The 22,100-nt window shown below is 31.6% G+C and overlaps 5 protein-coding genes across 5 annotated transcripts in view; 1 reads left to right on the forward strand and 4 right to left on the reverse strand.

Annotated features, from left to right (window-relative positions):
- On the forward strand, nucleotides 1–2,055 carry LOC105109380 (zinc transporter 8-like). Its single transcript, XM_011004087.1, has 3 exons — nucleotides 1–1,080; nucleotides 1,240–1,389; nucleotides 1,509–2,055. The coding sequence occupies exons 1-3, from the start codon at nucleotides 472–474 to the stop codon at nucleotides 1,812–1,814; spliced, it is 1,065 nt and encodes a 354-aa protein (XP_011002389.1). The 5' UTR covers nucleotides 1–471; the 3' UTR covers nucleotides 1,815–2,055.
- LOC105109379 (anthocyanidin 3-O-glucosyltransferase 6-like) lies at nucleotides 183–9,952 on the reverse strand. Its single transcript, XM_011004086.1, has 4 exons — nucleotides 9,395–9,952; nucleotides 8,345–9,344; nucleotides 4,502–4,512; nucleotides 183–192 (listed from the first exon to the last, which is right to left on the reverse strand). The coding sequence occupies exons 1-3, from the start codon at nucleotides 9,924–9,926 to the stop codon at nucleotides 4,509–4,511; spliced, it is 1,536 nt and encodes a 511-aa protein (XP_011002388.1). The 5' UTR covers nucleotides 9,927–9,952; the 3' UTR covers nucleotides 183–192; nucleotides 4,502–4,508.
- Nucleotides 3,542–4,351, reverse strand: LOC105109402 (putative UDP-glucose flavonoid 3-O-glucosyltransferase 3). The gene has a single exon (XM_011004114.1). It carries the CDS (start codon nucleotides 4,349–4,351, stop codon nucleotides 3,542–3,544), a length of 810 nt encoding a protein of 269 aa, XP_011002416.1.
- The window catches only part of LOC105109403 (anthocyanidin 3-O-glucosyltransferase 2-like), a gene marked incomplete at its 5' end in the record, with an annotated part of 19,751 nt that continues 5,997 nt past the window's right edge, over nucleotides 8,347–22,100 (reverse strand). The window contains one exon of the mRNA XM_011004115.1: nucleotides 8,347–8,366. The remainder of the gene's footprint in view (nucleotides 8,367–22,100) is intronic.
- Nucleotides 16,389–18,324, reverse strand: LOC105109378 (anthocyanidin 3-O-glucosyltransferase 6-like). Its single transcript, XM_011004085.1, has one exon. The coding sequence runs from the start codon at nucleotides 17,955–17,957 to the stop codon at nucleotides 16,503–16,505; it is 1,455 nt and encodes a 484-aa protein (XP_011002387.1). The 5' UTR covers nucleotides 17,958–18,324; the 3' UTR covers nucleotides 16,389–16,502.

The following is a 22,100-nucleotide window of genomic DNA, read 5'->3' on the forward strand; positions in this document are numbered from 1 at the left end:
ATTTAAGCCTTAATTGGATGCTTCTTTTGACAAATAGAGCATTGGATGTCCTCGTTATTTCTTCACTGTTTAACACCATCACTATTAGTTCACAGAATTAGTCAGTCGCCTAACCACCTGTCATAGTTCTTAATTATGTGATCATTAGAGCAAGACAATTACTTGTTTAACCCTACAATCCTCATCAATTCACTCACCCTACCACACCAAACAAAGTATATCTGAATACCCTTTTGGTAATTTAGCTCCCTCCATGTAAATACTTGTCCTAATTTAAAAAAAAAAAACGAAAATTCATGATGCCATCCGAATAGTGTACAGCAACTTATAAAGAGGGGATCGCATTTCTCTGTATAAATCAAAGTACAACAGCAATATTTTCACACAGAATCTGCCTCAAGAACTGCCTGCCTAGATCTTCGATCCCTTTTCCTTCACTTTGCTAACAAATTTTCTCTTGATCCCATCACCATGCAGAATTTTATCAAATTTTATCTAACCTTCCTTTGCTTGCTTTTACTCCTCCCTACTCTTGCTTTAGCAGAATGCACATGTGATGCAGAAGGAGGAGAAGGAAAAAATAAATCTGAGGCCTTGAAATACAAAGCCGTAGCAATTGCTTCTATCCTTTTTGCAGGTGCAGTTGGAGTTTGTCTTCCAATTCTTGGAAAAACTATCCCCGTATTAAGCCCTGAAAAGAATATTTTCTTCATCATCAAAGCTTTTGCAGCCGGTGTTATATTGTCGACAGGCTTTATTCATGTGCTTCCTGATGCTTTTGATAGCTTGACATCGCCATGCCTTAGTGAAAATCCTTGGGGTAAGTTTCCCTTCACGGGGTTTGTGACAATGATGTCGGCAATCGGGACTTTAATGGTGGATTGTCTTGCAAGTTCTTATTTTACTAGGTTGCACCTGAACAAGGCTCAACCAGAGGAGAGTAGGGACGAGGAGAAGGCAGCAGTAGAGGCTCATGAGGGTCATGTTCATACTCATGCAACTCATGGCCATTCTCATGGCTTAGTGGATAGTTCTGGTTCTGGTCCATCTCAGCTTATTCGCCATCGGGTTATCACACAGGTAATTGTTTCTCTCTTATGTTACAAAGGAGAGGCTCAAACCTAACAACTCTTAGAGGAGAGGACATGCATGCACTTGTCATTGTTATTTTTTTCTTCTTCTTAATTTAAAGATTTACTACACTGTAGGATACTTAATTTATGTTTGTGTTTTTCTTAGGTTTTGGAGTTGGGAATTGTGGTGCACTCGGTGATTATAGGAGTTTCTTTAGGAGCTTCTGAAAGTCCCAAGACAATAAGACCTCTAGTGGCTGCCCTAAGCTTTCACCAATTTTTTGAGGGTATGGGACTTGGTGGATGCATTACTCAGGTAAAGGCATAGCCTTGTTTCTAACAATATATGCTACCTATTTTTTTTTTTAAATAGTCTAAAATTGAATATTTTCTCTAAATATGTGTCAATTGATACACTTGTATTTATGTTTCTAGGCGAAATTCAAGACCAAAACTATTGTGATAATGGCACTCTTCTTCTCTCTAACAACCCCAGTTGGCATTGCAATTGGCATAGGCATAACAAATGTCTATAATGAGAGCAGTCCTAATGCTCTTATTGTCGAAGGAATTTTCAATGCTGCATCAGCTGGTATCCTAATCTACATGGCACTTGTGGATCTTCTGGCAGCTGATTTTATGCATCCAAAAGTGCAAGCTAATGGAGCACTTCAATTTGGGGTTAATGTTTCTCTTCTTCTGGGAGTTGGTTGTATGTCTCTCCTCGCCAAATGGGCTTGAAGCTTTAGCTATCTAGAGTCCTTTTTCTCTTGTTTTTTCTTGAAAATCTTTTGTCCTGATATGATTGACTTTATTAACTTTTGGTTGATGAAGATAGAGAAAGCCATTTTGCCGTCCAATTTCTTGGTGTTGTAAATGTCATCTCTTTCATTCGTTTCATTGTCTTGGATTTAAAAATTGGCCAATTTTCATAATTAAAAGAGTTGTGTGAAGTCTGTATGTGATGGCAATACACTTTTTTTTTTAATTTCGTTTTCACCTTTTATTTTCTTGACAAGTCTACATTTTTGGCTCTTCGGTGGCCTCAAACTGCATGCGTAATATAATGATATAAATGGGAGAAGACCACCCTTTAGTATAATAGAATGTTTATTTTATCTAAAATTATCACTATGACTTAAATCTCTCCAAAATTAGTCTAATTGGAAGCTCATAAAAATGAAAAATAAAGACTCTTGTATGAGCCACCTGTATGCGTTATTATCAAGACTAATCTGCCTAATAATGATTTTGATAAGATTGATCAGGTTTTACACAGTGAACTCTCAAACTTGGATCGATATAAAACATGAAATGGGCTAGAATTCTATTCGGAAGATCACTGAATTGATCAGCAAGGTCAGGTCATGTTTTATAACAATGGTTTTTACTTCCCACTCAACAAACGAACCACCTGCATGCGTTGTTATCAGGACTAGGATCTTGCTCTCATCGGTAATTGTTCAGTGGTAGAAAATTTAGGCATCATAAGTGTTCGTCCATTTGAAAGAAACAGAACAAACATCCAAATCTATGTTTAGTAGACATATTGGACTGCATTGTTAGATTTACCTGGCCAGGTCAAAATCTGAAGCTTCCTTGGGCTGGAATAACAACATCAGCAATTTTGTTGTCACTTCTTGATCAAATACAGACACAGCAGATCACAGGATGCTGCAGGTAGACAAACAGATCAAAAGATTTTGAGAAACGTGTGAATGAATACAATATCCCTGTCCTCATACCTTCTCCTCTAGACTAACAGTAGCAGTGCTGCATCATTGTTTCGCATTTTCTATGAACATATCAGAAGTCCGTGAAGTTGATTGTTTTTAACCAAAATCTATACAAAAAACAGGTTAAAATATTACATCAGACCAATATATCAGAGGTTCTGATTGAATTTGTCGCCGAGTATAGATCCCTATTATGCAAGCTGATCGGGGAGATTATTCACACGATATGTATTGAGATAACTGATCAGATGTCTGGCATTGCTTCTCTCCTTTTTTTCAAGAAGCCAATAGAAAAAAAGATGAATAAAATTTCAGCCATAGATAATTGCAAAACACCAATTATATGGTACACATTTATTAGAGAGAAATTAATAGGGAAATATCATCATCCATTGGTATTATTATTGAAATTAATTTATCTAGGCAGCGAATAGTTATTCTTCTAGGATAAAAAGAGACGAGAAAGAGACAATATGTTCATCTATCCTTCTCTTTTTATATGATATAATTTATTTGAAAATTATTATAAAAATAAATTTATTTTTATATTTTTATTTCTGATCCTTCAACTAAACATGTTGTTATCTTTTTTTCTTTTTTTTTATTTGGAGATATTAACCAAACACAACTTCAAATTACACTTAATTTCAGAGGACTATTGTCCAAAATACAGGGAAAAGAACAAAAAAAACCTCTGGTAAGAGGACCTAATATAATGTTGCAGCAGAAGAACTAGCTCATCAAATTGTCAATAAAATGACCAAATGAAGTGTGTGAAGATCCACTTTCCATCAAGGCTTTCTTGCTCTTTTCACTCATCTCTTTCACCTTTCTCTTTATTTCACTATTACTCTGCATCAAACTATTTATACCTCTTTCTATCTCCTCAGCAGTCACCATTTTAACTTCATCATCACTCAAAAAATCCTTCCTATAATCTAATTTAATTTCCACACCTAATCCTAACTCAACCACCATTTGAAAGGCATTTAATTGTTGCTCCCCATCTATTGGCCAGGCAGCAATTGGCACACCAAACCATAGGCTTTCTAGTATAGAATTCCATCCACAATGCGATACAAATCCTCCAACTGCTGGATGAGCCAAGATGTCTGTTTGTGGAGCCCATCCAATGATTTTTCCAAGCATAGACGTTCGATCCAAGAATCCATCCGTCAATATTTCCTTTGGATTATCATAACCACTAGGGAATACAATCGTACCCTTTGGTGGAGCTCGACGTAGGGACCATAAAAATCGATGGCCACTATGTTCTAATGCCTTTGAAATCTCCTTCAACTGATCCTCGTCAAAGCTTCCCATGCTTCCAAAACACAAGAACACCACGGATGATGGAGGTTGATCATCAAGCCACTTCTTGATCTCCTCTTTCTCACGAGCCCTATCTAACCCTTTGTCACCTTCATCACGTTGGAGCCTCAAAATAGGCCCCACTGGGTATATCGGAAGGGTCAAGCCATCAAAAAATGAGCTCATTACATGGGATTCCAGCTCCAAGAAAGTGTTGACCACAACACCCATCGTTTGCTTATACTTTCTTGCAAAATTTAAGAAGCCAGGAACAACATCTTTGTTAAGAAACATAGAAGGCAAAACCCTAGCAGGAATTGGTTTTGCAAAACTTGATATCACCAACTCAGTATCCGAGTCTTTGAACTGGGTTGAGTCCACATTTTGCTCATCTTTCATGGTTTGCATAGAAAACAAGAGACTCAAATAACCTACACCTGAAGTGAAGAACACATAGCTGCGCAGTCCAAAATCATTGCCCACATCTACCATTGTTACACAGAACATATCAACCAGGAGACCGATGAGTCGAGGCGGCTTATCAGGGCTTGAGGTGGACGACTCAATGAGCTGAGCCAGAGCTTCTTTGACTAAAGGTTTGTACGTTTCCATGTAGAAAGCTAAAATGTCTTTTGCCTTCATATCTAAAGCTTGTTCAAGAAGAGGGAGGTCAAGGAACTTGATATTGTTAGAAATAGTTGACTCAGTGAGTGATTTGCAGTAGCTTGTGAACTTCTCATCAAAGGGTAGCTTCATCAAGATGATTGTCACTACGAATCGGTCGTCTCGATTGACAAGAAGCCGTGCCAACTCCACCGTTGATGTAACATGGCCGATACCTGGTGAAGGTATAAACACCAACTCTGATCTCTTCATTCAGAACAATAAATAGGACTATTAGTTGGATTCTTATTTGATTTCAATCCAAAGATTGAATATAATTATGGTGATGTTTATAGAAAAACAAGCAAGAAGTTAATACATATTTTGTCTCACCATCTATATTTTATCTAAATTCTTCAAAATTATCTTTATAGAATTGAAAAAAATAAATTAAATATATTTAAAAAAATAAAAAACTCAAATGATTTATTCTTTAAACTCAGTCTAGTACATAACTTGGTTTATAAATTGATTATATTAACCTGGATTGACCAAAATCAATTAAAGTGATATTATTTTAATTATTTTAATAATAAATTTCAGTTTTTATCAAGTTACGAGTCAATTCTAAAATGATATTTTTTTATAAAAAAACATGGCCTAATTTATGAGAATTTTTTATGATGATTTGGATATTGAGTCAACCTGTTAGACAGGACTAGATTTGATAATTATAAGTAAATTCAAACAAGTATTTTAGGGCAAACAAGAAATGATAATAAAATTATCTCAAAAACATTGTTTTTTTTTTTTTTAGCTTTATGGAATATAAACATGTCCGTGCATACATGGAAAAATAGAGTCCAAAAATAACTTACCTCCATTTTAGGTTTTGGAGTTCCACCTTGATAGTCTTGGGTTTTCATTGCTCAATAGCACAAGAAATTTTAATTACAGATCTCTTTGTTATGAATATGGAGTAAAGTTCCACATACTTATAGTTAATGTTCAATCTTAAATTTCATAAAAAAAACTCCACATGCTATTTAAGATTTCATTTTAAACTGACTTATGAGATTAATTAAGCTTCAGTTATGATCCTTACCCCATAAATAAAAGCATTGAGATTTTTAATTAGAGTTAAATGGTTAGTTTTTCAAATCTATATTGATCCATTAAATATATTAATTTTTGTTTATGTGAAAAAGGGTTAATTATCTTCAATTAGAATGTTCACTCATGTAATAATATCTTGTTTTCCAATAACATCTTGTTTTCCAAGGTTATGTAATCAAGGAGGTTGGCTTACTTTTTTAAGTTTTTGGATTCAAAATTTAAAATAATTTATTATCTTGAATTTATTAGACTACATGGTGTATTTTTAATATCATAAGAGAAAAAAACTTAATTTGAATTGACATGTAATTTTTATTATAAAATAAGAAAAAAATAAGTAAAGGCAAGTTGGCATAATTAAACCTAATGTTAAATTAAACAACTTAATTAACCTAACAATGAATATTCTAATTTCTTTCTAAAATAAGAGTTCTTACATCTTTTTTTCACAATGCAATTATCCATTTCTAGAGCCTTCAAAATTATGGCAAAAAAATTAGAAGAATCTTATTTAAAATCACAAAACACACAACTCATAATGGAAAGGTAACCTTAAAAACTGGTTTCGAAAATAAAGACCAAATCAAACCTTAGTAACTATTTATGTCAAAAACTAAAATGAAATCAAGCCTTCATTGTTATAATAATTTTATAGGTCGTTACTAGAGGATATAAAATGAATGGACAAGAAAGCTAGTAATAGTAAAGAAAACCGATTAGCCCCAATATTTATAGGCTAGATAGTGGCAACAGGTAGAGCCCTCGGCTAGCTTTTTTTGGCCTCTCTTATATTTTTCATCCTCGAATTCAAAACTATAAACTATTGCAATATGAAAAACAATTGTTAGAAAGTAATTGTATTTCAACGACCATCACAATTTATATGCCTAATAAATGATCATCTAGCCATTCTACAAGCAAGGAATAAAGGCCGAGAAAATAACTCTTTTCTTTTGTATAATGATATATTAATTAGAAAATATTAACGTGCCTATGATCTATGAAAGTCCTAGCCCTTGCTAGCACGTGGAAGGGTTAATTGATTAATACCTTTCAAAATCAGGAAAAACAAGATGTTGAGTTTGTCTTAAATTATAGATTCAAACGAGAAAACAAAATTCTCATGTATTGAGTCCACATATAAAAATTTAAATTTGTTATATTTTAGGGTTAAAACTTATTTGTAAGAACCAACATTCTTTATACTTTGAAGGCAAAAAAATAAAAAAAAAATATGGGTTACTTCGAGATCTTTAGGATCCCTAATAATATTTTGGATATTAACTTATTTTAGGTTTTTTTATCCTTAAATTAAGAGTGAATAATATTTTTTTCAAAAACAAATCTTTAATATTTTTGAAATATAGGCTAAAATATTTAAGAATTTTACAAACTTGTTGTAAAATCCATGCAATATCATTTTTTTAAAACATGCCAAAGTATTTTAGATTTTTTTTAAAAAAAAATGCTCAAATAATTTTTAGGATTTTGGCCTTATGCAAGGAAAAAAAACATATTTTTTTTTATTTTTTTATTGTTTTTTACTTTATTCATCAATTTTATTTTATTTTTTGTAATAAAATTACCAAAATAGGCTTGGAAGTGGGTTTGTCAAACAGAATCGTAAACCAAAAACCATTTAGGAAATAGATTGCAAGCCAAATAGGGTCTTAACCCGAACTAGATTTTGACCTGATCAAATTGATTTGACTGCGTCGACCTGAAATCTTTGGTCCAACCTTAAATTGAACCAAAAACTCTAGTTTGATTCAAAAACAACCAAAAACAAAACCAAACATATTAAACTTCCAAAAAACACAAAAATACAAAAAATATCCTAAACAAAATGGATCAAAATGCAAAAAGAAAAATGAAAAACACAAAGAATATTCATCCTAAATCCAACAACATAAATACTAATCCAAACAATATTTCATGAAATAAAAAGCACATAAAGGATATAAGTCAATCATTGAACAATAATAAAAAAAATAATTAAACATTGATGATTATCAACTAATAATCCCAATTTAATCAAAAAGGGTTTTAGTTCAAAATTAAAAGCTTAAAATTAAAAATTACTAAAAACATGTTATTAATGCATATAAAGCTTATATTATTGATTAATTAAGTTAGTTGAATGATTTAGTACATCAAAGCTGGTCCAAATAACAAGGTTAAGGTATTGTTTTTTTCAAGAACATGAAAAAATTGGACCCAACAACCTAAAAATTCCAAGCTTCTATTAAACTCAAAACTAGTCTTTTAAGCTTTTAAAACATGTTGATTTTCATCCTCATAAATCACATTATCAACACTAAACATAATTGAATCCAAAAAAATAATAAATAACATCAAATCATCAATATAATCTATAAAGTTTCATTTTCCAAGATTACCAAATTAAAAGAACGAACATATTTAATAATATGATATTAAAAATTAAAATCTTAACACTCAATACAACTTAACCAAAACCTAAGAATCCACAACATGCACTAACAAGCCCTGTTGTCTATCATATCTTGAATCAGATGACCTAACCAAGTGTACGAGGATCCATCATTCATCAAAGCCTTCCTGCTACTTTCGCTTATTTCCTTCAACTTCTCCCTTTTCTTGAGGTCAATCTCCATTAAACCCCGTATTCCTTTCTCTATTTCCTCAGCCCTAACAATTTGACAAGCATCCATTCTATAATTCACTTGAATTTCTGTTGCTAAGCCGAATTCAACAATCATTAGGAAAGCATTAAATTGCTGCTCAGCATACAATGGCCATGTAGCAATTGGAACATCAAACCAGATGCTTTCCAGCGTAGAATTCCACCCACAATGCGATACAAATCCTCCTATAGATGGGTGAGCCAAGATATCCACCTGCGGGGCCCATCCTATTATTTTTCCGATCTCGGATGTTCGATCTAAGAACCCTTCAGGCAAGACTTCTGCAGGATTCACATAATCACTCGGAGCTTCCATCTTGCCATTTGGTGGAGGTTGACGTAGAGACCATAAGAATCGGTGTCCACTTTGCTCCAATCCACATGCGATCTCTTTCACTTGCTCCACACCGAAACTTCCCAAACTCCCAAAACACAGGTAGACTACAGAAGATGAAGGCTGATGGTCAAGCCATTGCATGATATCCCTGTGAATATCTTTTCTATCTGACACCACATCATGTTCATGGCCATTGAGGTTCAAAAGGGGACCAACTGGATAAACAGGAGGATAATTACCATCAGAGAAAGAGTTGATCGTATGAGATTCCAGCTCGTAAAATGTATTTACCATAATTCCCTTGGCTTCTCTGAACCTTCTAACCAGGCGAAGAAAAAGAGGCAGCAAATCTTTGCCAAGTACCGAAGATGGTAAAACCTTTGCCGGAAAGGGACTCGCCAAACACGGCATGACCAATTCAACATCCGAGTTCTTGAACTCAGTAGGGTCAACTTTCAGCTCATCATGGAGAGCCTGAATATAGAACGTAGTACCAAGACAAGCTGCTGCAGATGTAAAGAAAATATAAGAGGGAACACCAAATTCACAGTACCAAGAAAAGCTGCTGCAGATGTAAAGAAAACATAAGAGGGAACACCAAATTCATTGGCCACATCTATGATTGATGTAGAAAACATATCAAGAACAAACCCAGCAAGTCGAGGCGAGTCAGGGCTTGACTCGGACTCAATCACAAGCTTAGAGACTTCTTCTTTGACATGAGGTTTTTGTGCTTCAATCAAAGAAATGAAAAACCTGCTGGATAGGTTTGGATCAAGCTCAACTTCAGGCAAGTGAATGAACCGGATACGACCGCAGGCTGCAATCACTGAATCATTGTAGCTACGAGCAATATTGGTGCTTAAACTTGATTTCATGACGAGGAAGGTGATTGAAAGCCTCTCATCACGTTCTACAAGGAGCTTGGCTACCTCTACTGCGGATACAAAGTGACCTATAATTGGTGCTGGAATGAAGACTAGCTCAGCGTTCTTCATTTTGCAGCAGGCTTCAATGAGTTTCCAAACAATACAACTTTTTTTTGTGGTTGTGAGAGACGTCTGGGTTTGAGCTTTGCATTGCATTTTATTTGGGAGTCATGCTAAGGTGCGATCCCGTTAATTACCAAACGTAGCCTAAAGTGAGGTCATGGCTTTGCTGTCATGCCCACCACTTACTATATACTGCCAACAACATTTGGACACTTGTCAAATTTGTTTTTCTCTGGACGGCAAGAGAGTATCCTGCTGAGTGGTTATTCTCGGATACAGGGGTTGTTTGGAGGAGTCGACGGTTATTTAAAGTATTTTTTTTAAAAAAATATATTAAATTAATATTTTTTATTTTTTATATTAATACATTAAAATAATTTAAAATATAAAAAATTAATTTTAAACAGAAAAAATAAAATTTTCAAGAAACACTTTTGGGAATACAATTCCAAAAATTTAACTACTAAGATCTTGTTTTGAAATTCCACAGCTTTTATTTTAGATATTTTAAAAAGTATATTTACTTTTAGATATTTTTAAAAGTTTAATTTCAGTAGTGGTAGCCCACTTAATCCACCAAAAAAAATAAAAAACTTTGATAACTTGTATGAAGTAACTAATTATATTAAAGATGATGTAATACTAAATTTATACCTTGCTAAATGTGATCCTATAGTATTTGAAAAAACAATAAAGGATGAAAAAATGAGAATTGTTATAGATGAGGAGATTGTATCAATTGAGAAAAATGACATATAAAAATTGGTTTCTAAACCAAAATGAAAAAAAACCAATAGGTGTCAAGTGGATCTATAAAGAAAAAAAAATGCCAAAGGAGAAGTGGAGAAGTAGGCAAAAAACTATAGTCAAAAGTATGAGATTAACTATAATGAAGTGTTTCCTCTAACTGTTAGATTAGAGACCATTTAATTAATCATTATCATAACTACCAAACATAGATAAAAAATCTATCAAAAGTATGTTAAATCAACTTTTCTAAATGTCTTTCTTGAAGTGGAGGTCTACATTGAGCAACTAATGGGTGATGAAGTCAAGGGACATAAAGATAAGGTTTTAAAGTTAAATAAAATCTTGTATGGATCAAAACATGCTTCAAGGGCTTGGTATAGTCACATTGATGGTTGTTTATTAAAGAATGGATTTGTAAAATGTCCCCATAAATATTCTATCTATGTAAAGATAAAAGAAATTGGTGATATTTTTATTACATGCTTGTATATAGATGACTTGATATTTATAAAAAATAATCCAAAAATATTAAGAGACTTCAAATAAGTAATGATCTAAGAGTTTGAGAAAATAGATATTGGTTTGATGACATATTATTTAAGGATTGAAGATGCACCTGTCCAAATATTCTTTTTGGAGTAAGACTTGTAAACAAGTTTATAGAGACACCAACCATGACACATTTCAAAACTTTAAAGTGAATTCTTTGATATATCAAATATATTACTAATTTTGGCTTGTTTTATGAATATTCTAATAGCTTTGAACTTGTGACTTATAGTAATAGTAATTAGGCTAAAGATATGTATGATAAAAAAAAAACATTATAGGTTTTGTTTTCTACATGGGAGACACAACATTTATAGATAGTTTAAAGAAGCAACCTATAATCACATTATCAACTTGTGAAGTTGAATATGTAGCTATTACAATATATGTTTATCATTCTATATAGTTAAGAAGATTATTGAAGAAATTGTGAATGTCATAAAAGAAGCCTATAAAAATTTATGTGGACAACTCATTAGTCATTACCTTAACAAGGGATCTAGTATTTCTTGAAAGAAGTAATCACATTGACATAAGATTTCATTACTTATAAGATTGCATTACAAACAACAAGATAAAGTTGGGTACATAAAAACCCAAAATCAAGTCCCAGACAATATCATTAAGCCAGCCAAACATGATATTTTTATCAAGATGAAAGACATGTTGGGAGATAAAAAAATAATAATAAAGTTTAGGAAGGGATTTTACAAGTAAACCAGGTTTTGATTCTTCTAAAAAATAGAGAAACTGGTATATCAGTTGAAAACTAGTCGACCAGTTGAATTAAATGAATCAATCAAATGATTATGTTGGTAAAATATGTTTACTATTCAAATTAAAATTTCCTTTAAGTAGTTTAATTCATTAGTTGTTTAGGACTTTAGGCCTAAAATAGGCTTTTAATTGAAAGTATAATTCAATGTGTATAGAGAGGAAGACACAAAACAAAAACACTTAATAAGATTATTTTGCTCTCAAATTTTTTTCTAGTTTTTTAGTTTTGCTTATTATTTTATTGTCTATAAACACTTACCACACCTATTTTCTTTCAACAGTAAGTAACCTAATTATCATCAGATGATTGGGCTTATTAATGGGTAAATAAATAAGTTGTATACATATAGGCAAAGTTGATGCGACACGTGAATCAAGGTAGTTGATGGTCATAGAGTCAAGAATTGGCTTGATTACAAGCATAGATATTAAGATTCAATTATCACGTTCAATAAAAAGCTTAGTAGTCTTCATTACTGATATAATATGACTTATACTAAGTAAAGGGATAAACATTATCTTTTCTTTCTTCATTTGCTATAAAATTTTGTTCACAAATATGTTATAATAATATGTTTATATAAATGGATATTTATATAGTATAGTATATGAAATAAATTAAAGTCTATATTTACGAGGAATAATGAGATAAGAAGTGTGGTTAAGAGATCATATAAAGCTAGTATATCTTGTACACGATGTGTATATACTATGTTTCGAGCTGATTTGATAAGAATAAAATATTCTTATAATTCTCTATTGAGACGACATGCTATGAAAAAAAATTATTGTCATCCAACAAATCTACTTACAATTTGGGTCTAACCTAAAAAATGTTGCATCATTAAGCTAATTAAAAAAACCAAAATGAAAATGTGGCATGTAATGACCAACCTTTTAGCTCTAAACAAATTAGAATGGAATTAAAAAACTCGATCCAACATTGATCGATAACAAACTAGGCTCATTAAGCAAGTCATGCTTTAATAGACTATTGGGTTAACCTCACTCCAATTCAAGAAAGAAAAGTATATTTTTTTATTAAAAAAATTCATAAAGATTACTCCAACCTCTAACGTACTAATACATGGTAATAACTAGTACATTTATTATCTTTGTCTGGTTACTATAACTTCTTTTTCTTTTTATTAATATCTCCAATCCTTTTTGTTTTTCTTTGAAGATATCTTTATGCACTTTTTACTTATTAAGTGGAATTATAGTAATTTATATTTTTTTCATGACTTATTTATATATTTTTTTAGTTAGTTTGGATATATATATATATATATAGTAATTTTTTTAATTATTTTTCACATATTAGGACTAAATCCCTAGAATCAACATCATTCACGTAAAAACATCTACCTTAATTAAAGTTGATACAAACCACTTTCTACGTCAATTTTTTTTCATGAAGTTCACAACTTTTGTTACGACTTAAATTTTGGATATATGATCAGCAATGCAAAATTAGTGTTATTAGAACACTCCACCTATGTTAAACCTCAAATATACTTCTCGTGAACCAAATTATATAAAAAATTTAAGCATTTCATAAACTTTCAAAATACTCTATAAACCAATAAAATCAAATAATACTTCATAACACTTATTACAATACAAAAATTCAAATTTTAAATGAAATAGTATAACAGTGAAGCATCTAAGACATTGAATAAAAAAGAATAAGAAGAAAAGCCTCGCGTAAGCAAAAAAAGTATACCTATAAAGAAAGCAATAAAAACTCTTAATAAAATTAAGCCACTAACAAAAGTTAAGAACCTAAAAATAATATTAATAAAGAGGAGTGAGCTCAACCAACTCAGTAAATAAATAATATTTAATATACATCATAGATATAATAGAAGAATAAAAATAATAAATAGATATATATATACACACACACAAAGCATATTAGCATATGGTTATGATAACATATGAGGGTTGTGACCACGATTAATTTGGACGGACCAATCCTTATAAGTTGGTGTCTTTCTCATCAGCTAGGTGTGTAGACTATCATGCGCATATAAACTAACTACCCTTTGTTAATATAGAGTTTCTAACAAGTATCTCGACATCAAACCATAATAGATAATCATATAATTATCAAAGCAAATAAATAGCATATCAAATACATTTAATTCAAAAAAATATGAATGCAAATTTAAGAATCGATGAGTACTTCAAAAATAAAGCAACGTATATAGATATTCAACAAATAACTAGTTGTACTTATCATATAATTAATATATTCATATTTATATTACATGCATATTAAAGATTATTTCACTTACTTGGAAAACAAAAGCAAAAGATAAACATATATAGAATTGGAGATTATAAAAGATCGTTAGGAGAAATATCAACAAAACCTATAATGAATACAAAACATAAAATTAAAATCAAAGCAAATAACATAAAAGATTTCAACTCTAATATTAGAGACCAAAATGTAATTATAAAATCAAAATAGATCAACTCGATCGATCATGAACATCTCTCAAACTGAAAAGAACTAATCAACCCCTACTACTTAGTAACCGGTCAGTCAAGACTATCAAGTGAACTAGTCAATCAGAATTGACCAACCAGTCAATCAGAACCATTAAGTTAATCATTCGACCAATTCAGTCCAACCGACTAACTAGTTTATCAAGATTACATAATCTAGATCTACTAGTCTTTCAAATTGTAAATCTTAAAAATAATTAGGATATTCCTTAAAAACCTAAAATTTCTGACCTCATATCAAATGATTTAAGCCAAACTAACACTTAAAACATTAATTAAATATCTTAAATAATTCAAACCCTAAAATCAAAGTTAACTAATATATTTAAGCACAAAAAAAACATCAATATCTGACCTTAGAAACCCTTAACTCTAACTTTCACTTCTTTTGTGTTTTTCCTCTTTCTTCCTCTTTTACTTTCCTTTTTCCTCTCTTTCTCTTTTACTGTTCTCATTTAAGAAATTATGCTCCCCTCCTCTTTGTTTTTTTAACTTTCTATTTATATTTATCAAACATATAAAAATACCTAAAATGGCCCTCAATTATTTATACCCTTAACTACCCATCAAAAGGTATAAATACATTTTTTAGTGTCTTTGGCAACGTTTCATAAATTGGTTGGGTATTGGTTGGTACATGTCGGAGTCTATTAATCAAGTTCTTTTGCAATAGAATGATCTAGTAAAAGATAGATTCCAACGACAAGCACTTGTTATGTTGTTTTATGGGATTTTATGGAACATTTGGAATGCGGGAAACAAACTAGTTTTTAAGCATATTATGCAAGTTTAGAATACAATGTTTGAGCTTATTCTTCATCATTTATCTCTTTGGTTGAAGGTTATGGATGCAAATTTCTTATATACTAGGAATGATTTATTTAGAATTTCGGATGGCGTTTTGAAGTAGACAAATAAGTGATGACCCAATATTTTTACATTTGAATTTTTTTTGTGCATATTTTTTGCATTCTTCTTTTTTATCTTTGTAAATCAATGCTTTTACTAGTATTTTTTTGCATAATTTTATTGTAACCGGGATACCATTGTCTCAATGATAGACAGATCTTTCAAATAAAACACTTTGACTGCTAAAAAAAAAAAACCTTTTCCAAACCAAAAGTTTCAGTATATTACAACTTCACTCTGTTTCATCCATGCTTGTTTATATTTCTCTTGAAAAACTTTAAGCCATGACAAGGTGAATAACTTAACTTCGATTCATGCACCTATTTTGCTCTACTTTTGCTTCAATAAGGCTGAAAATTATAAGTAAAATATAGATGAGAAAGATATTGGTCAAACAAAATAGATGTGTTATGTTAGATTCCGTCAAAGAATATCTTCAAGTTTTTATCCAATTTCCTTCATTTTCTCTTATTAATTGAATAATGTTGTATAATAAGGATGACTTAAAAAACTACTTAATATAAGTAAATATTCAATTACAATTTTTTGTTAATGATCAACCCACTGCACTAAGCCGAAGTGGAGTGTGCTTGGGAAAGCATTTTCAATATACCCTTTTCTACTATGCTTTGAGTTGCTTCCTATAATGAGAAGACTTTTTCTTAGTCTATTTATATTGAATACATAAATATATAGCAAGGATTTACTTGGTGCTCACTCTAGCTCCTAACTTATTTAGAAATTAGTATATCAAAAAATTAACTTGAACATTATAGTTCCATTTTGGTCAATTTCATTAGTAATGACTTAATTTTGAGCCCGATTGAATCCATTACACCCTTCGCCTTCTTCAATTTTAAACTCCACTTGACCGGTGTCCAAGTGAAAGCTCATCTGATCATTGCCATCTTGCTAGGATGTTCAAGTGATTGAATCTAAATGCAGTAGTCAATTAGGCCTTTTTGACCCACATTTACATGAACTTGGTTGTAAATTTATTTTTCAATGCAAAAACATGATGGGAATTTTTATTTTTTTACAAGGAAAAATTTATTGGCCATGACTAAACATTCTTGTTACACCAAGTCTTACATAAATCTTAAATTAAGGATAAGGATCTTGTAAGAAAATTGCTTAGACTAAAGTTCGGAATTTGGATCAATTGATTCATGACAGGTTTTCTATTATATTATCAATAAAACGACCCAAAGAAGAATGCGAAGATCCACCAGGCATTAACGTTTTTTCACTTATTCTGCTCATCTCCTTTACCTTCTTTCTTATTTCTTTATCTTCCTCCATAATATGTTTTATTGCTTTCATTATATCATCAGCATTTACAATTATTTCATCATCTCCTTGAAGATTCATCGTATAGTCCATCTTAATTTCCACCCCTAACCCCAACTCAATCACCATGTAAAAGGCATTAAATTGTTGCTCAGCATACAATGGCCAAGTGGCAATTGGAACACCAAACCATACGCTCTCTAGTATAGAATTCCATCCACAATGTGATGCAAATCCTCCCACGGCTTGATGGGCCAAAATATCCACTTGTGGAGCCCATCCAATCACCTTCCCGATCTTGGCTGTTCGATCTAAAAACCCTTCTGGTAAAACTTCTTGAAGATTCTCATAATCACTCGGAGGTTTCAATTTACCACTCGGTGAAGGTTTACGTAGGGACCATAAGAATCGATGTCCACTACGTTCTAGTGCACAAGCGATCTCTTTCACCTGTTCTGACCTAAAACTTCCTCGACTCCCAAAGCACAAAAACAGAACCGATGATGGAGCCTGATCATCAAGCCATTGCATGATGTCCCTATAATTCTTGCTCCCATCTGACCCCAGATCACGACCATCTCCTTCATGTTTAACAATTGGTCCCACTGGATACACTGGTGGGGTCTTGCCATTGGAAAGACTGTTAACAACATGCGGTTCAAGCTCTAAAAATGTATTTATCAAAATACCTTTGGCTTCCGTCAAACCTCCTGCAATCTCCAGAACAATAGGGAGCGTCTCTTTTTCGAGTGACGATAAAGGCAAGCATTTAACAGGAAATGAGTTCGCCAAGCTCGGAATTTCCAACTCAACATCCGAGTTTCCGAGCTCAGTGATGTCCACTCCCTGCTCATCATGAAGAACCTTGAGATGTAACACGCAACCAAGATAAGCAGCGTCCGAGGCACAGAAAGCGTACCATGGAACATCAAATTCATTCGCCAGATCTTTCAGTCCTGTAGCATACGCATCAAAAATAAACCCGGCAAACTGAGGAGAGTCAGGGCTCAACTCGGACTGAGTTTTGATCTTGGAAACATATTCTCTGACAAGGGGTTTTTGGCCTTCATACACGGAAGTTATAAACTGGTTACGGGGTTTAGTATCTGATGATTCAGCACTGGGCAGGATAATGACTCGCAGACGATCAGGGAGTGTTGATGCAGCAAGTGACTCGTTGTAGTTGGTAGTGATGGGGTTACGAGGTGGATATATGAAGATAGTAGTGGAAAGGCGATCATCACGCTGAACAAGAAGCTTAGCTATCTCTACTGCTGAAACAATATGGCCCCGAGCAGGTATTGGGATTAACACCAACTCTGCTTTCTTCATTTCCTTGCTAGATGTTTTTGCTCTAAGGAGTTCTAACAGTGAACCAATGTGTGGTTAACTGATCAATATGCGAGGAACCGGTCCTGATCTTGTCGGAAATATAAATACTGATGGCCTAGAATTAGAGTGATGTCATGGCTTTGCTGGCAGTGAACCATATTCATTATTGATAGAAAAGGGCTCCTGTCGTTAGTCCAAAGGAACAGCAGTGTACTTGCAACTTTGTCACCTTTTTCTAATATAAATACTCTCCCACACTGTGGAACCCAAACCTTGTCTTGTAACCATGCTTTAATCCTATAGGTTTTGTTAAAATATTTGTGACAAGTTTTGTTAGATTTATTGAGCCTCTATTGGCTGAGACCTAATAAACTATACAAGGAAAACATTAAAAACATAAAAATAACAGAAACATTAAAAAAATTTGGGAATTTAAAAACTTTTGGGAAATGAAATTACGATTTGTAATTTTGAAATATTATGCATGTGAATTATTTTTTTCTTGAGAACTAATTTCATATTATGAATTCTTATTATTTACAACTTTCCATACAATTCAAACCATACACAATCCCATCAGATACAGAAACTTTGAACTTCTAACCTCCAAAAAGAAAACAATGGATATAAGAGTTTCTAAATAATCCAGAGTCCAGACAGAAGGGAAAAACAAAACAAAACCCTGATATTTTCTTAGGTGCTTTCTTCGAAAGCACAAGTCAGGCTAAAAGAATCCCATCAAACTGGCTAGCATTTTTAGATTCAAGTGACAAGTAGTAGTCGAAGATAATTTACTTTAATTTCTATACAAACTTTTGGGTTTTTTTTCTATTTTTTAAAGTGTTTTTGAAAAAAAAATAAAAAAATTATGGAATTAGAGATATATTTTGAATATTTCTAAATTATTTTGATATATTAATGTTAAAAATAACTTTAAAAAATATTATTAATAGATATTTTAATACAAAAACTTATTTAAAACACTACCAAACCAGTAATCTTGAATATGCCAGAGAAGGTGCGCTCCTGAAATAATTCAGCAGCGGTAGATATCCAATCCAACAATCACGCTCTTTCTTTCGAGTTTCTCTAGTCTTGCTTCCTTGTCAACTTCTGATCCATCAATCATGGTGGTCCACGAGGAAGATTATCATAATATTCCCAGCTTTTAATATATTATCAGCGCTCACAATTATTCAGTATAGAAATTCACCGAGTGAATACAAATTAATTATTTTTATTAAAATAATTGCGTTATTTTTTAAAAAATATTGACCTCATCGTGGATGTTTAGCGGGGTTAAACTACCAGAATTAGGCTCTAAATCATATGGATCATCGACTCATCGGGATAGACTAAGTTTAATGACTATGCATACAAACCCTTCTAATTTCCACAATTAACTCTAATTCAATCACCATCTGAAAAGCATCAAATTCAATCACATATGGCTGGATGTGTCGAGACGTCTACTTGTGGAGCCATCCACGTACCGTCCCAATTTTTTTTAAAAAAACAAAACCTTTAAATAAAATGCCTAAAACACTTTCATAATCACGTTTGATTAAATGTTGGAAAGGAAAAGACAGGCTGACGGTGGTCCGGTAATCCAATAATAACACTGTTCTTAATCTATCTCACAACAGCAACGGCAACGGCAACGGCAGGTTTATCTTTAATTATCTATAAATTTACTGGAGAAAGTCTTACCTTAGTCTTCTTTTCCAGTTTTATTCAACTGTATTTTCGAAAAAATTTAAAATCTTTCCTTTCTTTCAAGACATGATGATTAGATCTAGCTATAGGCGCATGTACAAAACAAAACAAAATGGTCTCCATCCTAATTTCTAACACATGAAATTGAGAATTTTTTAAAAAAAAAAATCAGCACATTAAAAAAATTTAAAATTAGCATTGGTGATTTTTTTTTTTTTGGAAAAGAGTATGTTTCAGTAAAAACCACAGTTTTCAAGCATATTATTTTAAAATACCGTACTTAAAAACTATGATTTTAGTAAATTATATTATTTTTGAAATATTTTTTTATTGCTAATGCTAGTTTGAAAAAAAAAATCAAGCCACGCAAAAAAAAAAAACACCAAGATATATATACTTGATAAAAGAGAATTTTTACAAGAATCTTATACTTGGAATTTGAGTATTTTTTTATGTTGATATACAATATGTTTATTTTTATATTTTTAATTTATATTAGATATTCTAATATTAAAAATATTTTAAAAAAATATCACCAAGATATATATGCTTTGATTAAAAAAAAACTTTTATAAGAATCTTATACTTGGAATTTGAGAACTTTTTTATGTTAATATACAATCTATTTTATTTTTATGTTTTTAGTTTATTTAAATACTCTAATATTTAAAATATTTTAAAAATTTTCAATCCCGGATAGTCAGTTCTCTATGGTATTAAAACTTTATTTGGGATTAGATACAGATAATGGATTGGTTAATTCTAATTTTTATTTTTTAAAAATTAAAATAATATTATTTTTATAAATGTTTTATAAAATTTTTTAATAGGTTGATGATTGGATTTTGATTGAGTCTAGTACATCAACTAGTCAACCCAAGTTTTTACTAGCTTAGCTAAAAAAAAATTATTTTTTTATTTTTTTTAACTTGAATCAATTCATATTTTAAGTTGATTTTAAGTTGATTTAGTTTTGAATTAACTTATTAAATTATACTGAGCTGTACAGCTATAGATTTTTCACTAAATGGACCATAGTAATCACTTATGAAAATATATATATATCAATTTTATTAAATAAGAATCTTGAATCAGATGACCTAACCAAGTGTACGAGGATCCATCATTCATCAAAGCCTTCCTACTACTTTCGCTTATTTCCTTCAACTTCTCCCTTTTCTTGAGGTCAATCTCCATTAAACCCCGTATTCCTTTCTCTATTTCCTCAGCCCTAACAATTTGACAAGCATCCATTCTATAATTCACTTGAATTTCTGTTGCTAAGCCGAATTCAACAATCATTAGGAAAGCATTAAATTGCTGCTCAGCATACAATGGCCAAGAACGGGTGCTAGTACAAGACAAGTCAGCAAAGTGAATATTCAATTAATTCTTGGCGTGTTTTTTTTTTTTCCATTCCCCATGTGCGTTTTCTTTATATATATATATATATATTAAAATTATATATTACTACCCTGCTTTTTTTATTTTTTTTATTTTTTAAAATTATTTATATAGTTTTTTCTTGAAAATATTATAAATTATAATAATTTTTTTATATAATTTTTTATATTTTTTTATAAGTCTCTAAAAACATACAAACATGTCACAAACCGGCATCAGTGCACCAGCATGGCATCTAGTCTACTCTAAGACTACGGAAAGAATGTTGTATTTACTCATGCTAGGTTGACGGCGATACCGAAGAGGCCAAAAAGGGACCTCCGAGCCCGCTCACAATGGAGAAAACATGCTGGTATCGTCATGTGCTGGTTGTTAAATTGAACCCATTTCTGGCTCCACTCCAAGCTATTTGTGCTATCTAATTTTGCGAGCAGGTTCAACGTGCTATCTAATTTTTATATATTATTTTTATATATTACTAAATACAAAATACCTTAAAAAATAACAATTATCATATTTTCCAAACACCATCTTAATTTAATGTCGGCAGACTGCTTCTTTCCCTGCTGTTCATCCCATTTCTTTACATTTGCCTGCTCTTCATAGGCATAATGTTTATCTATCTTTGTTATGAATAGGGTGTACAGTTCCAGGTACTTATAGTTAAGGTTTAATTTTAAACTTCATAAAAAACTCCACATACTATTTAAAATTTAATTTTAAACTTACTTATAAGATTAATTAAGCTTCAGTTATGATCATTACCACGTATATGGAAACATTACAATTTTTAATTAAAGTTAAATTGTTAGTTTTTCAAATCCATATTAATCCATCAAATTTATTGATCTTTGTTTATGTCAAAAAAGGATTAATTATCTTTAATTAAAATGTTCACTCATGTAACAACATCTTGTTTTCTAGGGTTGTGTGATCAAGGAGGTTGGCTTACTTTTTTAATTTTTTGGATTTAAATTTTAAAATAATTTATTATCTTGAATTTATTAGACTACATGGTGTATT

Source organism: Populus euphratica, unplaced genomic scaffold, assembly GCF_000495115.2.
Source record: "Populus euphratica unplaced genomic scaffold, PopEup_1.0 scaffold215.1, whole genome shotgun sequence".
Lineage (NCBI taxonomy): Eukaryota > Viridiplantae > Streptophyta > Magnoliopsida > Malpighiales > Salicaceae > Populus > Populus euphratica.